Source organism: Panthera leo, chromosome E1 (assembly GCF_018350215.1).
Source record: "Panthera leo isolate Ple1 chromosome E1, P.leo_Ple1_pat1.1, whole genome shotgun sequence".
Taxonomy (NCBI): Eukaryota; Metazoa; Chordata; class Mammalia; order Carnivora; family Felidae; genus Panthera; species Panthera leo.
The window spans coordinates 5,893,840-5,910,525 of NC_056692.1; the positions used below are offsets into that span (position 1 = coordinate 5,893,840).

A 16,686-nucleotide genomic window follows, 5' to 3' on the forward strand; every position below is an offset into this window, starting at 1 on the left:
CATCAAGGACATCTGCAGGAATCATAAAGTAACAGTTAACAGTGATCCCCCCCCCCCTTGAGGGAAGAATTGTGAGAGGGTTTTGTTTGTAATGAATATCTGTAATGCTTAGATTTTTATGGAAAACAGATTGCTCAAAAAGGACAACAAAAAGGCAGAGACGTTCCCTTTGGAAACAATCAGACCCCATCCCTTGCAACCCTCTCCTCCCATGGAGGGGCCCGCGGGCTTCTCCGTGTCTGTGCACCTGCTCCCTTCCCTAGCAATCCTGCTCGTCCTCAGGCCTGGCCTCCAGATCCTGCTCGGACGGATCAGGACACGGGAGAAGTCTCTTTCTCTGTGTCCGGTGTATTTTGGGGACAGCGCCTCCAGCCTATCTTTTCATCTCTTTGTGCGTGATGTCCGATATAGGGCTGTTTCTTCAAGTTCAGCCCCGGCGATAGAAATAGGATATAATTTTAGCCATTTGTCTTCTACCCCTGGCAACAGCTCTCAGGTACCGGTAAAATTCCGTTCTGATTTTTGCTGTGACAGCACCAGAGACCCCTTTGTGACAGGGAGATAAGGTTTTACTTTCCCTTTTCAGACATCAGCTCTTTTCCTAGAGAATGTATTGTGTGCTAACAATACAAGGCAGAGTGAATATTAATAACCCTTTCTGTAGGTCTGTATAGCTTTCAGATGCTGCCACATGCATCAGTTCACTCAATTTGATCTCTGCATCAGCCCCTGGGAGTTGGGGGGAGGCGGGGGGGGGGGGGAGGTGGAGAAAGACGCTCTTGGAAATTTTTATAGATAAAAAGATGGAGACCTAGATGGCTTGCTTGCACTCGCGTGGGTAATGCGTAACGGAACGGTATTAACTCAGCCGAGGCTCTTTGCTTGTAAGCAACAGAGACTAATTTTGCTGAAATGGGCAAGAAATAGCCCACTCTGTCAAAAGGAACTGACCGAAGGAAGGACAGATATCCCAGTGGCTCTGGGGTCCTTACAGGGCACTTCTGTCACTGGTTCCAGCCACTTTCTGCCCCTGAATCTTGGGCCAGAGATTCAAATTTTTGTGCTCCTGGGAGTGATAATCTGGTTGGCCTACTTAGATCAGGGGAGGATTGGGCTCTGTGACTGTACCCCAAAACAGTGGGGAGGAGGGGATTTCCCAGGTGGAGACGGGGACCTGTTACAGAAGAGGGGGGGACAATGGGCAGAACAGTGTGCCAGGAGCCCGGCTCTCTGGCCCCCTCCCTCCCTCTCCGCTGGCCACATGTTCTATTATGTCTGTACTTGTTCCGTTTTTCTTTCTCTGCTGACAGACCTCCTGGGCTTATTCATTTACTTCAAAATGGCAGACTCAGCCTCCAAGCGCTTGCCCCCAAACAACCCAGGATCTGAGCGCTTCATTTCCAACTTTCCGGGAGAGACACCCTGGCTCCCGTGGTCTAATTAGCTGATGGCTTGTGTGGCCAAGGGAAGCGTGGGGCTGGGGAGGAGGTTCACGTGTTGCATGGGGATGCTTCTTCCAGGACCCAAGGACAGAAACATGCAGGGCGGCCTCATGGAAACTCTGAAGGGAGTAGACAGTGCGAGAGTATGGCGGGGGGTGGCTGACGGGCGTCCTGACGGGCGTCCTGACCGCCGTATCGCAGGGGAATGGAGTCCTGGAGAGTTGGAGCCCCTTCTTCACCCTGTGTTTCCTGTTACGGGCCAGGTCAAGGTCCTCCTGGAAGAAATACTGGAGCGAGTGACAGACGAGTTCAACATGCCAGAGCTGATGGCCAGAGTGGAGGAGCACAGCCCCTACATCGTCGTGGCCTTCCAGGAGTGTGAGCGGATGAACATCCTCACCGGAGAGATCCAGCGCTCGCTGAGGGAGCTGGACCTCGGCTTAAAGGTACGGTGGGTGAGGTCTTGGTGGGAAGGGGCACCGCCGGAGGACACGGCCGGACCCCCCGGGGGAGAGGGGGCTCCCGCGGACTGGGGCGCTGCAGAGCCGTCCTAGAGCGATCTGAGTGCCCGGGGAGGTGTGGCTTCCAGACGCCAGGGTCTGGCTGGGCTGCAGGGAGGTCAAGACGCAAGGCTCCGAAAGCATGAAGCTGCGAGGGTGGAATGAGCCGGGCTGGCTTGGAGCCCCCCCAGGAGACCACACTCCGAGGGCTCCCCAGCCCGGTGCCTTCTACTGACGTAGGATAAGTTGCTTCCATGGGGGTCAAAGTAGCGCTGGATAGAAGTACAGGTTCTGGGGGCGCCTGGGCAGCTCTGTTGGCTGAGCGTCCGACTCCTGACCTCAGCTCAGTGTGTGAGTTCGAGCCCCGCGTCAGGCCCTGCTTGGATTCTCTCTCTCTCTCTCTCTAAATCAATGTAAAAAAAAAAAAAAACAGGTTCTAGAACTAGACTGTCCTGGGGTCGCCTCCCAGCCCCTGTGCTTCTTTGCCGTGTGGCCCTAGCGAAGTGACTTACATCTCACTGTGTCTCAGCTTCTTCGCCTGTAGAACAGGCGTAATGGTCCTGCTTCATAAGGCTTTGGGGAAGGACTAAGTAAGCTGATCCACATAGAATGTTTAGAACCATCCCTGGCGTGTACTAAGTCCCCCCAGAGTATCAGCTGATGACTATTATGGCCCCATCGGGGGAAAGGGGAGAATTTTCACCTTTGACAACGTCAAGGTTGGATCGAGAGATCCAAGGTAATCGCACAGGCTCTTCCTACCTCTTGAGCAACGAAAGAGTCTGCTGTTTCTGCCCCCAGTGACTCAAACAAGTTTACGTACCAGCAGAGAACTGTTCAGGGGCCTGGCGTGGACCCCGACGGACCGTGCACCTCGATGACAGCTGAATGGGAGGGCAGGCTGCCGTTCAGGAGCTGAGGAAGGGGACTGCGGTCCGTTTACACTGGCACTTTCAGACGGAAGAGAAGCTGGCAGCGAATGCTCGGCCGGGCCCGGAGGTCCGCGGTGTGACCCGTGGCCTGGGGCGCGGCTCTTGGAGTCACACAGACACGGTTACAACAGCCGTGCATCCTGTCACAAAGAGTCACATAGAAACTATGAGACAGCCTGCAAAATCTACGTTAGTGGGTTTTTTTTTTTTAATCTGTTCATTTCCTTCTCCCCACCCCTGCCTGCCGGTTTAGATGGAGGGAAACAAGGAGAAAGGACAGAAAGGCGTGTCGAAGACCGTATTTGGTCACGTTTCCAAATTACGTGCCAGCTTGTGATCAAATGAAACACAGAGTTTCATAGAATGGTCTCGAATGTGAGCAAGGCCTTTGCCTGTCACATTACGCAGGCCCGTGACTGTGGTACACAGGTCTCTCTTGGTAATTACCTCCAGGAGCTTTGCTGTAGCCTTAGCTTATCAAATCTGTGCAATTTGTGCAGTGCACTTACCCATCCATCTTCCAATTCATTCAGTCGTGTTTCTTCCAAGAGCCGTGACTGGGGTTGGGTGAATCCCCGAGTGCGCCTGCGGGCAGAGGAAGGGGTGGGTGAAGACGTTTCTGCTTGCCTTCCCCAGTCTGGTTCAAGCACAGCTGACCAATGAGCGCCCTGGACAGGTCTCAGCACTCCATGCCGGTGGGTGCAGGGAGACGGAAAGGGGGGCCTTCCTCTCCACAAGGAGCACACAGGCAGATCCCAACACAAGATGCACAGAGAGCCGTGGGAGGAGGGAAGGCCCCAGAGGAGAAGTGGCTGGAGGGGGCAGGGGAGAAACCGGTGGGGACAAGGAGAAGAATCTTCCACCGGTTCCAAAAGAGGAACCCTAGCCCTGCTCTAGGAGCTACCTGCTTTGGCCGGAGCAGAGGGTCCACGCAGGCGAGTAAGTGGGGCATGGTGACTTTCAGAAGGCGGTGACAGAACACTGACCCACAAGCAGTCAGGACAGCTGTGCATTTGTGGCCTTTTCCTCCTGGTCCCTCTGTGAGCTGGAGAACACTTTTTTTTATTTTTTTAAGTTTATTTATTTTGAGAGAGAGAACGGGAGAAGGGCAGAGAGACAGAGGGAGAGAGAGAATCCCAAGCAGGCTCTGCACTGTCAGTGCAGAGCCCTGTGCGGGGCTCGAACCCACGAACCATGAGATCACGACCTGAGCCGAAGTCAAGAGTCCGACACTCAACCGACTGAGCCACCCAGGCGCCCGAGAGCAGACCCTCTAAAACGCTGTCCTCTAAACCCAGTCTCATTAGGACAGGCCCCCAGACTGGCCTGGTCGCCTGTATCTTCAAGCAGCAGCCAGGTGATCCTTGGGATGAGCCGCCTGTGAAGCACAGTGTTAAGACAAGTAGGTAGAAGAAGAAGGTGGTGAGATCAGGGGGCGAGGGGATGGCGACAGAGTTCAGAAAGGGGAGCGACCTGATGGCCCAGGGGAGGGGCTGGCCAGGGAGGGGCAGGGGAGGGCCCCGCCACACAGTGGGCATCTGCTCAGCTCCTGGCTTCCCACCAGGACGCTGCTGGGACAGCAAGACGGGCTCTGTAGACCGGCTCACCTGGCAGGAGATTCTGAGGTTCCCCTTCTTGCCGTCCCCTTCTCTGGGACACAGTCACTTTAAAGTCCTGGGAGTGGTTCAGGAGGACAGAGGGCCACTCACGCTACCCAGCACACCCGACAGGCTCAGACTGGGCCCCAAAGTTAGGAGAGGTGTAACGTTTTAAATCATTAAGTCAATACTCATAGCATTTATGGTAGAGAAACTTGTTCACAACTGGCTGGATGGGAAGCCGGAAGGCTACCCAAAAAGTATCAGCTGAACTGAGAGGCACAGTACGCTAAGCCCGAGGAGCGGAGGGGCTCAAAGCGCAGAAGAGGTGGAGGAAGGTAGGGGAGCCGCCTACGGGACGTCAGTTTGCCACAGCCACGTTCCCAGAGAGAGGAACTGTCTTGGGGAGTCACCACAGTAAGACATCTGGCTCCTTGGGGCGCCTGGGAGGCTCACAGTTCGTGAGCTCGAGCCCAGCATCAAGCTCCATGCTGCTTGGGATTCTCTCTCTTTCTTTCCCTCTGTCCCTGCTCCTCGCTCTCAAAACAAATGAACTTGGAGGGAGAAAAAAGACCTCTGCCTTGTAGCCATAACACAACGAAGAATTAGGTCCTGCGAGTACTCCAAGCTGATTGGTCAAAGGTACCGACTCCCACTAACCGAACGCACAAAAGTCTGATGTACAAAACTCCCAAAGGCCAGTTTCTTTCTTTACAGCAACAGCTAGGTATAGCTTTCAAAGAGCCATGTACGGATGGCAGTGGGCCCAGGAAATCCTCTGCCTGGGTAGAAAAATTACATGAGAAGCTAAATTCCTAGATCTGTACTGTCTACAGTAGCAAGCAATGACAGGGTAGCACTTAAAATGTGACTGGTCCAAATTGAGATGTTCTGTTAAGCAGAAATGAAACACCGTATTTAGGAAAGAGGCTGGGAAGCTTGCCTCACCCACAGATACAACTAGGTGACACTCACCTGTGTGTAAATAACCCAGAAAATGGCCCGAAGACTGGCAGAACAACCTCTCCAGCTGAAAGTAAAGAGGCCACATCAAAGAGGGTGGGAAGGGGGAGAAACAGATTGTCACACTGGGGAGCACTCACAGCGGGGACAAACCCCCGCAACATCTGGCTTTGAAAACCGGAGGGGCCAACTTACATGAGTTCTTACAACCGGCAGAACTCAAAAACCTAGAATTTGAAAAATCATCAGGCTCAGCTCTGGGAGAGCCAGAGGCCAAAAGGAAACCGAGTCCCTTAAAGAAACAGGACAAAAGACAGCCTGTGCAGATACAACATCAAAGCAGAATTTTGAAAAATGCCTGGGAGGGAGAGTTATTTACTCATCTCCGAGCATATCTGGAGGGACAGAGATCCTAGGGAGACTCCTCCAGGAACAAAGGAGCTGCCTCCCCCGCCTTCCAGCATAAACCCAAGGCCACCTGTAGGAACCAGTGTAGGGACATTTACTACCGAAGGAACTTGTTTCTGCGGTATGCCACTGCCTCAGTCCTGCGCTGAGTCCCCTTCCCCAGGAGACTAGCGCAAACCTTCCTAAGACCACATCCCCCCCAGCTCGGGCACTTTGAGGATCGTCCCCCTCCAACCCGGCTGGCCTTAGTCCCGGGGGCGGGGGCAAGTTCCCTGTCGCAGAGGACCGACGCACAGGAGTAGGAACAGAGGAAGCACAAAGGCAGTAAAATTAGCGATAAAAATCGTTCAAGGGATTCACAAGATCAAAGGATGGAAAGCATGACCCCACATGCCTAAAACATGGGGGAGAAAGGGGTAGATATTTAGTGCTTTAGAAGGGGTTCAAACGGAAGCAGCCATCAACTTCCCATAGACGGTTATATGCAAAAGATGTTACACACAAACCTAATGGTAACCGCAAGTCAGAACCCAGCAGATGTGCAAAAAATAAAGGGAAAGGAATCCAAATCTGTCTCTAAAGAAAGCCCATTTATAGTGAGAGAACAAGAAAGGAATAGAGAAGAACTACAAATACAGCCATAAAGCAAGTAACACAATGGCAATAAATATGTACATACCTGTCAATAATTCTTTGAATGTAAATGGACTAAAGCTTCCAATCAAAAGACATAGGGTGATGGAACGGATAAGAAAACAAGACCCATCTGTATGCTTCCTCCAGGAGACTCATTTCAGATCTGAAGATGTGTGCAGATTCAAAGTGACGGGATGGAGAAGCATTTATCCTGCAAATGGATGTGAAAAGAAAGCCAGGGTAGCAATACTTACATTGGACAAAATAGACTTGGAAACAGGCCGTAACAAGAGACAAAGAAGGACGTTAGATATTCAGGGGACGATTCAACAAGAAGATGGAACAATCGTAAATCTTTCTGTGCACCCAACATGAGGGCACCCCAATACATAAAACAATAACACATTAAAAAAAGTAACCGATAGTCATACAATAGTAGGGGCCTTTAACAACCCACTTAAATCAATGGAAAGATCATCCAAACAGAAAGTCAACAAGGAAATACTGGCTTTGAAGGGGACACACACACACAAACACAAAGGGAAGGGGGGTACCTGGGTGGCTTAGTCGGTTAAGCGTCTGACTTCGGCTCAGGTCATGATCTCAAAGTTTGTGGGTTCGAGCCCCACATCAGGCTCTGTGCTGACAGCTTGGAGCCTGGAGCCTGCTTCGGATCCTGGGTCTGCTCTCTCCCTGCTCCTCTCCCACTCACACTCTCTCTTCAAATATAAATAAATTTTATTATATCAAATATTAAAAAAAAAATTGGGAAGGGAGAAGGAAGACACATTGGACCAGATGGATTTAACAGATATATTCAGAACATTCCATCCTAAAGTAGCAGAATTCACATTTTTTTCAAGTGCACATAATAAGTCTCAACAAATGCAAAAGGATCGAAGTCATACCGTGCATCTTTTCTAACCACGGTGCTATGAAACTAGAAATCAGCTATAAGAAAAAATGTGGAAAGAGCACAAATACATGGAGGTTAAAGGACATGCTACTAAACAATGAATGGGTCAACCAATAAATCAATGAGGAAATAAAAAAAAATACGTGGAGACAAATGCAAATGAAAACACAATAGTCCAAAATCTTTGGGACACAGCAAAAGTGGTTCTAGGAGGGAAGTTTAAAGCAATACAGGCCTATCTGAAGAAGCAAGAACAATCTCAACCTAACCTTCCACCTAAAGGAGCTAGAAAAAGAAGAACAAACTATAGAAGCAAGGAAATAATAAAGATTAGAGCAGAAATAAACAAAATAGAAACTTTAAAAAAATAACAATAGAACAGTTCAGTGAAACCAGGAGCTGGTTCTTTGAAAAGATCAACAAAATTGATAACATTTTAGCCAGACTCATTTAAAAAAGAGAGAGAAAGCTAGAGGACGAAAACGAGATCATAAAGAGGAGAGGGCCTCCTGGGTGGCTCAGTCAGTTAAGCATCTGACTCTTGATCTCAGCTCAGGTCTTGACCTCAGGGTTGTGAGTTCAAGCCCTATGTTGGGCTCCATGGTGGGTGTGTAGCCTACTTCAAAAATGCAAAAGGAGAAATAAAAACTGACAGCTCAGAAATAAAAAGGATTATTAGAGAGTATTATGAAAAACTATATGCCAAAAAATTGGACAACCTAGAAGTAATGGATAAATTCCTAAGAGCATATAACCTCCCAAAACTGAATCAGCAAGAAATAGAAAATTTAAACAGACCGATTATCAGCAATGAAATTGAATCAGCAATCAAAAACCTCCCAGAAAAACAAAAGCCCAGGACCAGATGGCTTCACAGGTGAATCTACCAAACATTAAAAGAAGAGTTAATATCTATTCTTCTCAAACTATTTCAAAAAATAGAAGAGGGAGGAAGATTTCCAAATTCACTCTATGAGGCCAGCATTCCCCTGATACCAAAACCAGATAAAGACATCACATAAAGAGAACTATCAGCCAATATCTTTGAGGAACAGAGATGTGCAAAACTTAACAAAATATTAGAAAACTCAATCCAACAATATATTAAATACATCATTCACTGCAATCAAGTGGAATTTAATCCTGAAATGCAGGAGTGGTTCAATATTCACAAATCAATGAACATGACACTTCACATAAATAAGAGAAAGGATAAAAACCACATAATCCTTTCAATAGATGCAGAAAAAGCACCTGATAAAGTACAACCTCCATTCATGACTGAAAAAACAAAAAACAAAAAACAAAAAACCTCCACAAAGTAGGGTTACAGGAAACCTACTTCAACATAATAAAGGCCATGTATGAAAACATCATAGCTAACATCATCCTCAATGCTGAGAATTTGACAGCTTTCCCCCTAGAGTCAGGAACAAGAGAAAAATGGTCACTGTTCCCACTTTTATTGAATATAGTACTGAAAGTCCTAGCCACAGCAATCAGACAAGAAAAAAATTTTAAGGCATCCAGACTGATAAAGAAGAAGTAAAATTTTATTTTTTTTTTTATTTTTTTTTTTAACGTTTATTTATTTTTGAGACAGAGACAAAGCATGAACAGGGGAGGGTCAGAGAGAGGGAGACACAGAATCTGAAACAGGCTCCAGGCTCTGAGCTGTCAGCACAGAGCCTGACGCGGGGCTTGAACTCACAGACCGCGAGATCATGACCTGAGCCGAAGTCGGCCGCTTAACTGACTGAGCCACCCAGGCGCCCCAGTAAAATTTTCAATATTTGCAGATAATATGATACTATAGATAGAAAACACTAAAGGGGCACCTGGATGGCTCAGTTGGTAGAGCGTGCAACTCTTGACCTCAAGATCATGAGTTCAAGCCCCATGTTGGGTGTGGAGCTTACTTAAAGATTAAAAAAAAAAAAACAGGGGTGCTTGGGTAGCTCAGACAGTTCAGCGTCTGATTCTTGGTTTTGGGTCAGGTCATGATCTCACGGTTGGTGAGTTCAAGCCCTGCATCAGGCTCTGTGCCAAGCCTGCTTAGGATTTTGTCTCCCTCTCTCTGCCCCTCCCTTGCTTGCTATCTACCTCTCTCGCTCAAAAATAAATAAACAAGCATTTGAAAAACAAAAATCCAAAAAAAAAAAAAAAAGAAAGAAAGAAAACCTTAAAGACTTCACCAAAAAATTACTAGAACTGATAAATGATTTCAGTAAAGTTGCAGGATACAAAACCAATGCACAGAAATCTGTTGCATTTCTGTACACTAATAATGAAGCAACAGAAAGAGAAATTGAGAAAACAATCCCATTTACAACTGCATCAAAAATAACAAGATACCTAGGAATAAACTTAGCCAAAGAGGTGAAAGACCGGTCATCTACAAACTATACAACATTTATGGAAGAAATCGAAGATGACACAAATGAAAAGACATTTCACGCTCACTGATTGGAAGAACAAACATTGTTAATGTGTCCGTCCTATCCAAAGCAATCTACAGATTTAATGCAATCTCTATCAAAATACAACAGCATTTTTCACAGAACTAGAACAAACAATCCTAAAGTTTGTATGGAACCACAAGAAAATGGGAAACAAAGCTGGGGGTATCACAATTCCAGACTTCAAGTTATATTACAAAACTGTAGAAATCAAAACAGTACTGGCACAAACACAGACACATACAGTAATAGAACAGAATAAAGCCCAGACATAAACCCATGATTATACAGTCAACTAATCTTCAACAAAAGAGGCAAGAATATGCAATGGGGAAAAAAAATCTCTTCAACAAATGGTGATGGGAAAACTGGACAGTTACAAAAGAATGAAACTAGACACTTTCTAATGCCATACACGAAAATAAACTCAAAATGGATTAAGGACTTAAATGTGAGACCTGAAACCATAAAAATCCCAGAAGAGAACACAGGCAGGAACTTCTCTGACATCAGCCATAACAACAGCTTTCTGGATAAGTCTCAGAGGTGAGGGAAACACAAGTAAAAATAAACTATTGCAACTTCATGAAAAAAAGCTTCTGCACAGCGAAGGAAACAATCAACAAAACTAAAAGACATCCCACTGAAAGGAAGAAGATATTTGCAAATGACATATCTGATAAAGGGTTAGTGTCCAAAATATATAAAGAACTTTTACAATCAACACTTAATCCAAATTAAAAATGGGCAGGTGCCTGGGTGGCTCAGTCAGTTAAGATTAAATACCCAACTCAATTTCGGCTCAGGTCATGATCTTGCCGTTTATGGGGTAGAGCCCCATGTTGGGCTCTGTACTGTCAGCATGAAACCTACTTGGGATTCTCTCTCTCCCTCCTCCAATCACACGTGCACATTCCCTCTCTCGTTCTCTCTCTCAAATATAAATAAAACCTCAAAAAAATTGGCCAGAAGACATAAACAGACATTTCTCCACAAAAGACACACAGATGGCCAAAAGACATATGAAAAGATGCTCAACATCACTTACCATCAGAGAAATGCAAATCAAACCACAATGAGATATCACCTCCTATCTACCAGAATGGCTAAAATTCAAAACACAAGAAACAACAAGTGTTGGCGAGGACGTGGAGAAGAAGGAACCCTCGCGTACTGCTGGCGGGAATGCAAATTGGTGCAGCCACTGTGGAAAGCAGTGTGGGGGTTCCTCAAGAAGTTCAAACCAGAATTACCCTATGACCCAGTCATCTCACTACTCGGTATTTAGCCAAAGAATATGAGAGCACTCATTTGAAAAGATATGTGCTCCCCTATGTTTATTGCAGCACTATTTACAATAGCCAATTGATGGACCAACCCAAGTGTCCATTGACAGATGAGTGGATAAAGAGGATGTAGCGTGTGTGTGTGTGTGTGTGTGTGTGTGTGTGTGTACATACATATATACACAATGGAATATTGCTCAGCCATAAAAAAGAATAAAATCTTGCCGTTTGCAACAACATGGATGATCTAGGGAGTATAATGCTAAGTGAAATAAATCAGAGAAAGACAAATACCATATGATTTCACTCATATGTGATATTTAAGGAACAAAGAAAAAAGAAACCAACGAAAGAAAAGACCCTTAACTATAGAGAACACACTGATGGTCACCAGAGGGAAGGGGGTGGGGGGATGGGGTCACTCTAAAGTGATGGGGATAAGAGAACATTTATCAAGATGAGCACTGAGTAATGTACAGAATTGTTGAGTCACTATGTTGGACACCAGAGACTAACATAACACTGTGCATTAACTACACTGGAATGAAAATAAAAGGAAAAATTTTCCATGAAAAAGTAAAAATAAATAAATACCATATTTCAACGATATAAGACAAAAAACATATAAAATATCCTATTAATTTGTATATTAACTACATATTAAAATATTTGACATTTTACATATATTGAGTTAAATGAAATATATTATGAAAATTGAGTTCATCTGGGTCTTTTTAACTTTTTTTGTGTGGCTGTGAGAAAATTTAAAATTACACCGCCCACATTTGCGGCTTGCGTGATACTGCGTTTGGGCGGTGCCCTCTCTGGTGGAGCCGTGACCAGCCTAGACGCTGGGTAGGGCTGGGAATTGTTTCTGATTATTCAAATGTTTTTTTAAATATAGATTTTTTTTAAGTTATTTATTGTGTGAGAGAGCAAGCAGGGGAGGGACAGAGAGAGAGAGAGAAGCCCAAGCAGGCTCCGCACTGTCAGCGCACAGAGCCCGATGCGGGGCTCGAACTCACAAACTGTGAGATCACGACCTGAGCCGAAATCAAGAGTCAGAAGGTCAACCGACTGAGCCACCCAGGCGTCCCTGATTATTCAAATGTGTGAGGACGTCAGACTTTTTTCCCTAGGCTTTCGGCGACTAATGGACAAGACCTGTTTCTAAATATGTGAACGATGCTCACACTGAAGTCCACCTTGCTGACTTGGACAGCTACTCGGTTCTTTGTGCCACTGTGTGCTGACTGTGTGTGCAGGTGTGACGGGGGGCCTTGCTTTGGCCCTTCAACGACTTCCGGTCACCACTCACCGGGCAGCCGATGTGGCCCGCGTGCCTCCAGTCTTCCATCAGAAGGCCCAGCTAGATGGGCTGCTGTCTCCCTCAGTCGGGAAGCCAGATGGGAAGGGACGCAGGCCCATATCGCTCCTGCTTCCCGCCCCCCACCCCCTGCCCATCTCCTCACCTCCTGTGTTTCATACAAATGAAAGCTGGTTGCAGAGACCACTTTCCTAGGGAAGGAAAAGCAGACAGGAACGGGCCACCAGGACAGGGTGCATCCTGTAGCCCCTCGAGAAGGAGTCTGTTTTCTCTGTAAGCTGTCTTCTTGTTGACTCTTGACCTGTTAGCAAGTGAGTACAGATATCAATCAGGGTCACACAGGGTGCAGGCGGGAGGAACTTGAGGAAATTGGGCTTGAACAAATGTCAAAAAAGGTTTCCGTATGACAGTATAGCTTGAGTCCTTAAGAAGGGCCCACTTACCCAGAGCTTGGCCACAGAAATTTACTGTCTGACTCACCCCAGCCTCCACCAATCTGTCAACACCTTAGGAAACTGATGTTTTCTTTTTCTTTAAAAAAAAATTGTGTTTAATGTCTATTTATTTTTGAGAGAGAGAGGACACAGGGGAAGGGCAGAGTGGAAGACACAGAATCCAAAGCAGGCTCCAGGCTCTGAGCTGTCAGCACACAGCCTGACGTGGGGCTCGAACTCACAAACCATAACATCATAACCTGAGCCGAAATCAGACACTTAACCGGCTGAGCCACCCAGGTGCCCTGGAAACTGATGTTTTCTCAACAGCTTTCCGGACATGCTATCCTAGATTATATATTTCCTCTTCTCCTAAGAAAAGGACACAAGTTACATTGAGTGAATTTGGGGCGAGGTTCTCCCTTTACTTCTCAGCTCCTGCTATGAACATGAGTCATATCTACTTCAGCTCAAGGTCGTGGGAATACTGACTTCAGAAACCTAACTGCAAGGTGGATGGTTTCCTCTTTTCCTAAATTGTTCTTCGCTCTCAAACTGGCACCACCTCAGAGACAGTACATTCTCTAAGGTTCTGTCACTTGCACATTCAATTAGCAAATGCAAAACCATCGTCAGAATGAATTAACACCATATTACAAGCAGATGTGAGAAACTTTTAAGAAAGCCAAGTTACGCATTTTATGTTCCTCTATCAAAACGATTCCAGATTTCCAAATGGTGTTAAAAATTAACTATTGCATTTTTTTTATTATAAGAGTTTATTTTTTTAGAGCAGTTTTAGGTTCACAGAAGAATTAAGAGGAAGGTACAGAGCTTTCCCACATACCCCCTGCCCCCGCACGCAGCCTGCCCCGCTAGCCACATCTCCCACCAGAGTCGTCCATTTGTCACAACTGAGGAGCCCACACTGACTCATCACAATCACCCACAGCCTGTAGTGTAGTCTACACTGGGGCTCTCTGTTGGTGCTGTACATCCCAGGCGTTTGGACAAACGCATAATGACATAACTGTGATATGAGACAGAAAGGGAAGAAGAAATGCAGTCCCTTCATTGTGCAAGCTTACGATGGGCACGCAGTTTCTGGGCTACAGTTCAGGAAAGAACTCTGCAGTTGTGCTGCACTGAGACATGCAGAGCAGAGCTTGTGGAGGCCACGGTGGTGGAGTCTGCAGGCCAGAGTGCCTATGGCAGGGAGCTGCCCAAAGAGTCTCAGACATCTGCAGAGAGATCCCCCGACACTCTGCTGGCTGATGCTCTCTCTGCACATGAGTGAGAAAACTCTACCCAAGCTGGGAAGGAACCATAACAAAGGAGCAGAAAGAATTCTTAGAGCTCATGCAGAGCTGGGAATAGTTTGTGTTCCCACCAGCTGGAGCAGAAAGAAAGACAAAAACAGGAGGCATCAGGGAGGATTCTCAGAAGGGTAGGAACTCAGCAGTGGGCTGAACTGGACCCAGACTAAGACTGAAAGCTGGTCTGCACTCCCCCTGCAACAAAGCTGAAATGCAAGCCTCCAACAGATCCACTGATTTCAAGTAAATTAACTGCAGGCCACAAAAAATGATTTCCAGTACTATTTAAAGGAATACAGTGAAATCCAGCACTCAAAACTGTAAAATTCATAGTGTCTGACATAAACTAATTACAGGCATGTAAAGAAGCAGGAATATCTGATCCATATCCAGGAGAAAAGCGGATCAGTTGAAATGGAGCCAGAAATGGCAGGGATGATGGAATTCACAGGCAAAGAGGTTAAGAGCCAATTGTAAGTTTGCTCCGTATGCTGAAGAAGACAGAGGAAAGTAAGAGCGTGATGAAGTACAAATGGAAGATAAAAAATGAAATTGACAGAGATGTAAAATACAGCAGCTGAATGAAACATGCACTTTGGAAGATTGGCAACTGATGAAAACATAGCAAAAGAAACTATCCGAAGTGAAGGAAAAAGAAAAAATATGTTAAAAAAGTAAACAGCACAACAGTGACCTGTGGTCTCATGGTCTAACATACAATAATTGGGGTCTCAGAGGACAGAGGTAAAGGGGAGAATCAGACAAAAAAAAATACTTGAAGAAATCAGAGCCACAGTTTTGCAAATTTGGTGAAAACTGCAAACCCACAGGCACAAGAAACTCAACAAGCCCCATGAAGAATATACCCAATGAAAACTCTGTAAAGGTAACTCATAATGAAGTTGAGGAAACCCAAGGGTAAAGCAGGCGGGCTGAGGAGCAGGAGCGGGGGTGAAGTATATGCAAAGGAGCAAAGAGAAAAATGACAGCAGACTTCTCATAGGGAGCTATGCAAGCCAGAGACAGTGGAGAGAGATCCTTAAAGGACTAGAGGAAAAGAAAATGATAAACCCAGAACTCTTTGACCAGCCAAAAACAAAGCAAAAATTCTTCACAAAAGAAAGCTAAATACAGGCATGCTTCATTTTGTTGCATTTCACTCTACCGAGGCTTGCAGGTAATGCATTTTTTACAAATAGAGGTTTTGTGGCAGCCTCGCATCGAGCAAGTCTGTAGGTGTCATTTTAACAACATTTGCTCACTTCATTTCTCTGTGTCACATTTTGGTCATTCTCACAATATTTCAAACTTTTTCAGTATTATATTTGTTATGGTGATCAGTGATTTTTGATATTATGAATGTAATTGCTCTGGAGTGCACAGACCATGCCCATTTAAAACAGCAAACTTGGGATGCCTGCGTGGCTCAGTCGGTTAAGTGTCCAACTTTGGCTCAGGTCATGATCTTGTGGTTCGTGGGTTCAAGCCCCACGTTGGGCTCTGTGCTGACAGTTCAGAGCCTGGAGCCTGCTTGGGATTCTGTGCTCCCTGCTCCTCTCTCTGCTCCTCCCCGATCGCTCTCTGTCTCTCTCAAAAATAAACATTGAAAGAAATTATTTTAAAAAATAAAACAATAAAACAGCAAACTCAATTGATCATTGTTTATGTGTTCTGACTGCTCCACTGCCTGGCCATTCCTCTGTCTCTCTCCCTCTCCATTGGCCCCCTATTCCCTGAGACACAACAATATTGAAATTAGGCCACTTAATAACCCTACAATGGCTTCTAAGTGTTCAAGTGAAGGGAAGAGTCACACGTCTCTCACTTGAAACCAAAAGCTGCGGGTGATTAAGTTTACCAAGGAAGGCATGTCAAAAGACAAGACAAGACATAAAGCTAGGCCTCTTACACCAAATGGTTAGCTAAGTTGTGAATGCAAAGGAAAAGTTCTGGAAGGAAATGCAAAGGGCCATTCCGGGGAACACACAAATGATAATAAAGTACAACAGTCTTATTGCTGATGTGGAGAACGTTTTAGTGGTCTAGATAGATGCCCAAACTAGCCACGACATTCCCCTAAGCAAAACCCTCATCTAGAGCAAGACCCTAACTCCCTTCAGTTCCACGAAGGCTGGGAGAGGTGAGGAAGCTGCAGAAAAGTCTGAAGTTAGCAGGGGTTGGTTCTGGAGGTTTAAGGAAAGAAGCCGTGTCTGTAACGTTAAAGTGCCAGATGAAGCCACAAGTACTGATATAGAATCTGCAGCAAGCTATCCAGAAGATCGAGCTGAGATAATTCATGAAGGTGGCCACACTAAGCAACAGGCTTTCAGTGCAGACAAACAATTTTCTATTGGAAGGGGACGCCATCTAGGACTTCCATAGCTAGAGAGAAGTCAAAGCCTGGCTTCAAAGCTTCAAAGGACAGGCTGACTCTCTTAGGTGCTACTGCAGCTGGTGATTTAAGTTGAA

The 16,686-nt window shown here is 46.0% G+C and overlaps 1 protein-coding gene and 1 long non-coding RNA gene across 2 annotated transcripts in view; one reads left to right on the plus strand and one right to left on the minus strand.

Annotated features, from left to right (window-relative positions):
* DNAH9 (dynein axonemal heavy chain 9) overlaps nucleotides 1-16,686 on the plus strand; it is a 333,822-nt gene that overhangs the window by 306,223 nt on the left and 10,913 nt on the right. Inside the window, exon 67 of the mRNA XM_042917480.1 lies at nucleotides 1,706-1,888. Within this exon, the coding sequence (XP_042773414.1) occupies nucleotides 1,706-1,888 (183 nt within the window). The remainder of the gene's footprint in view (nucleotides 1-1,705; nucleotides 1,889-16,686) is intronic.
* Nucleotides 2,311-3,463, minus strand: LOC122207371. Its single transcript, XR_006196801.1, has 3 exons — nucleotides 3,384-3,463; nucleotides 2,766-3,014; nucleotides 2,311-2,337 (listed from the first exon to the last, which is right to left on the minus strand). It is a non-coding gene; the product is annotated as an uncharacterized LOC122207371 (long non-coding RNA).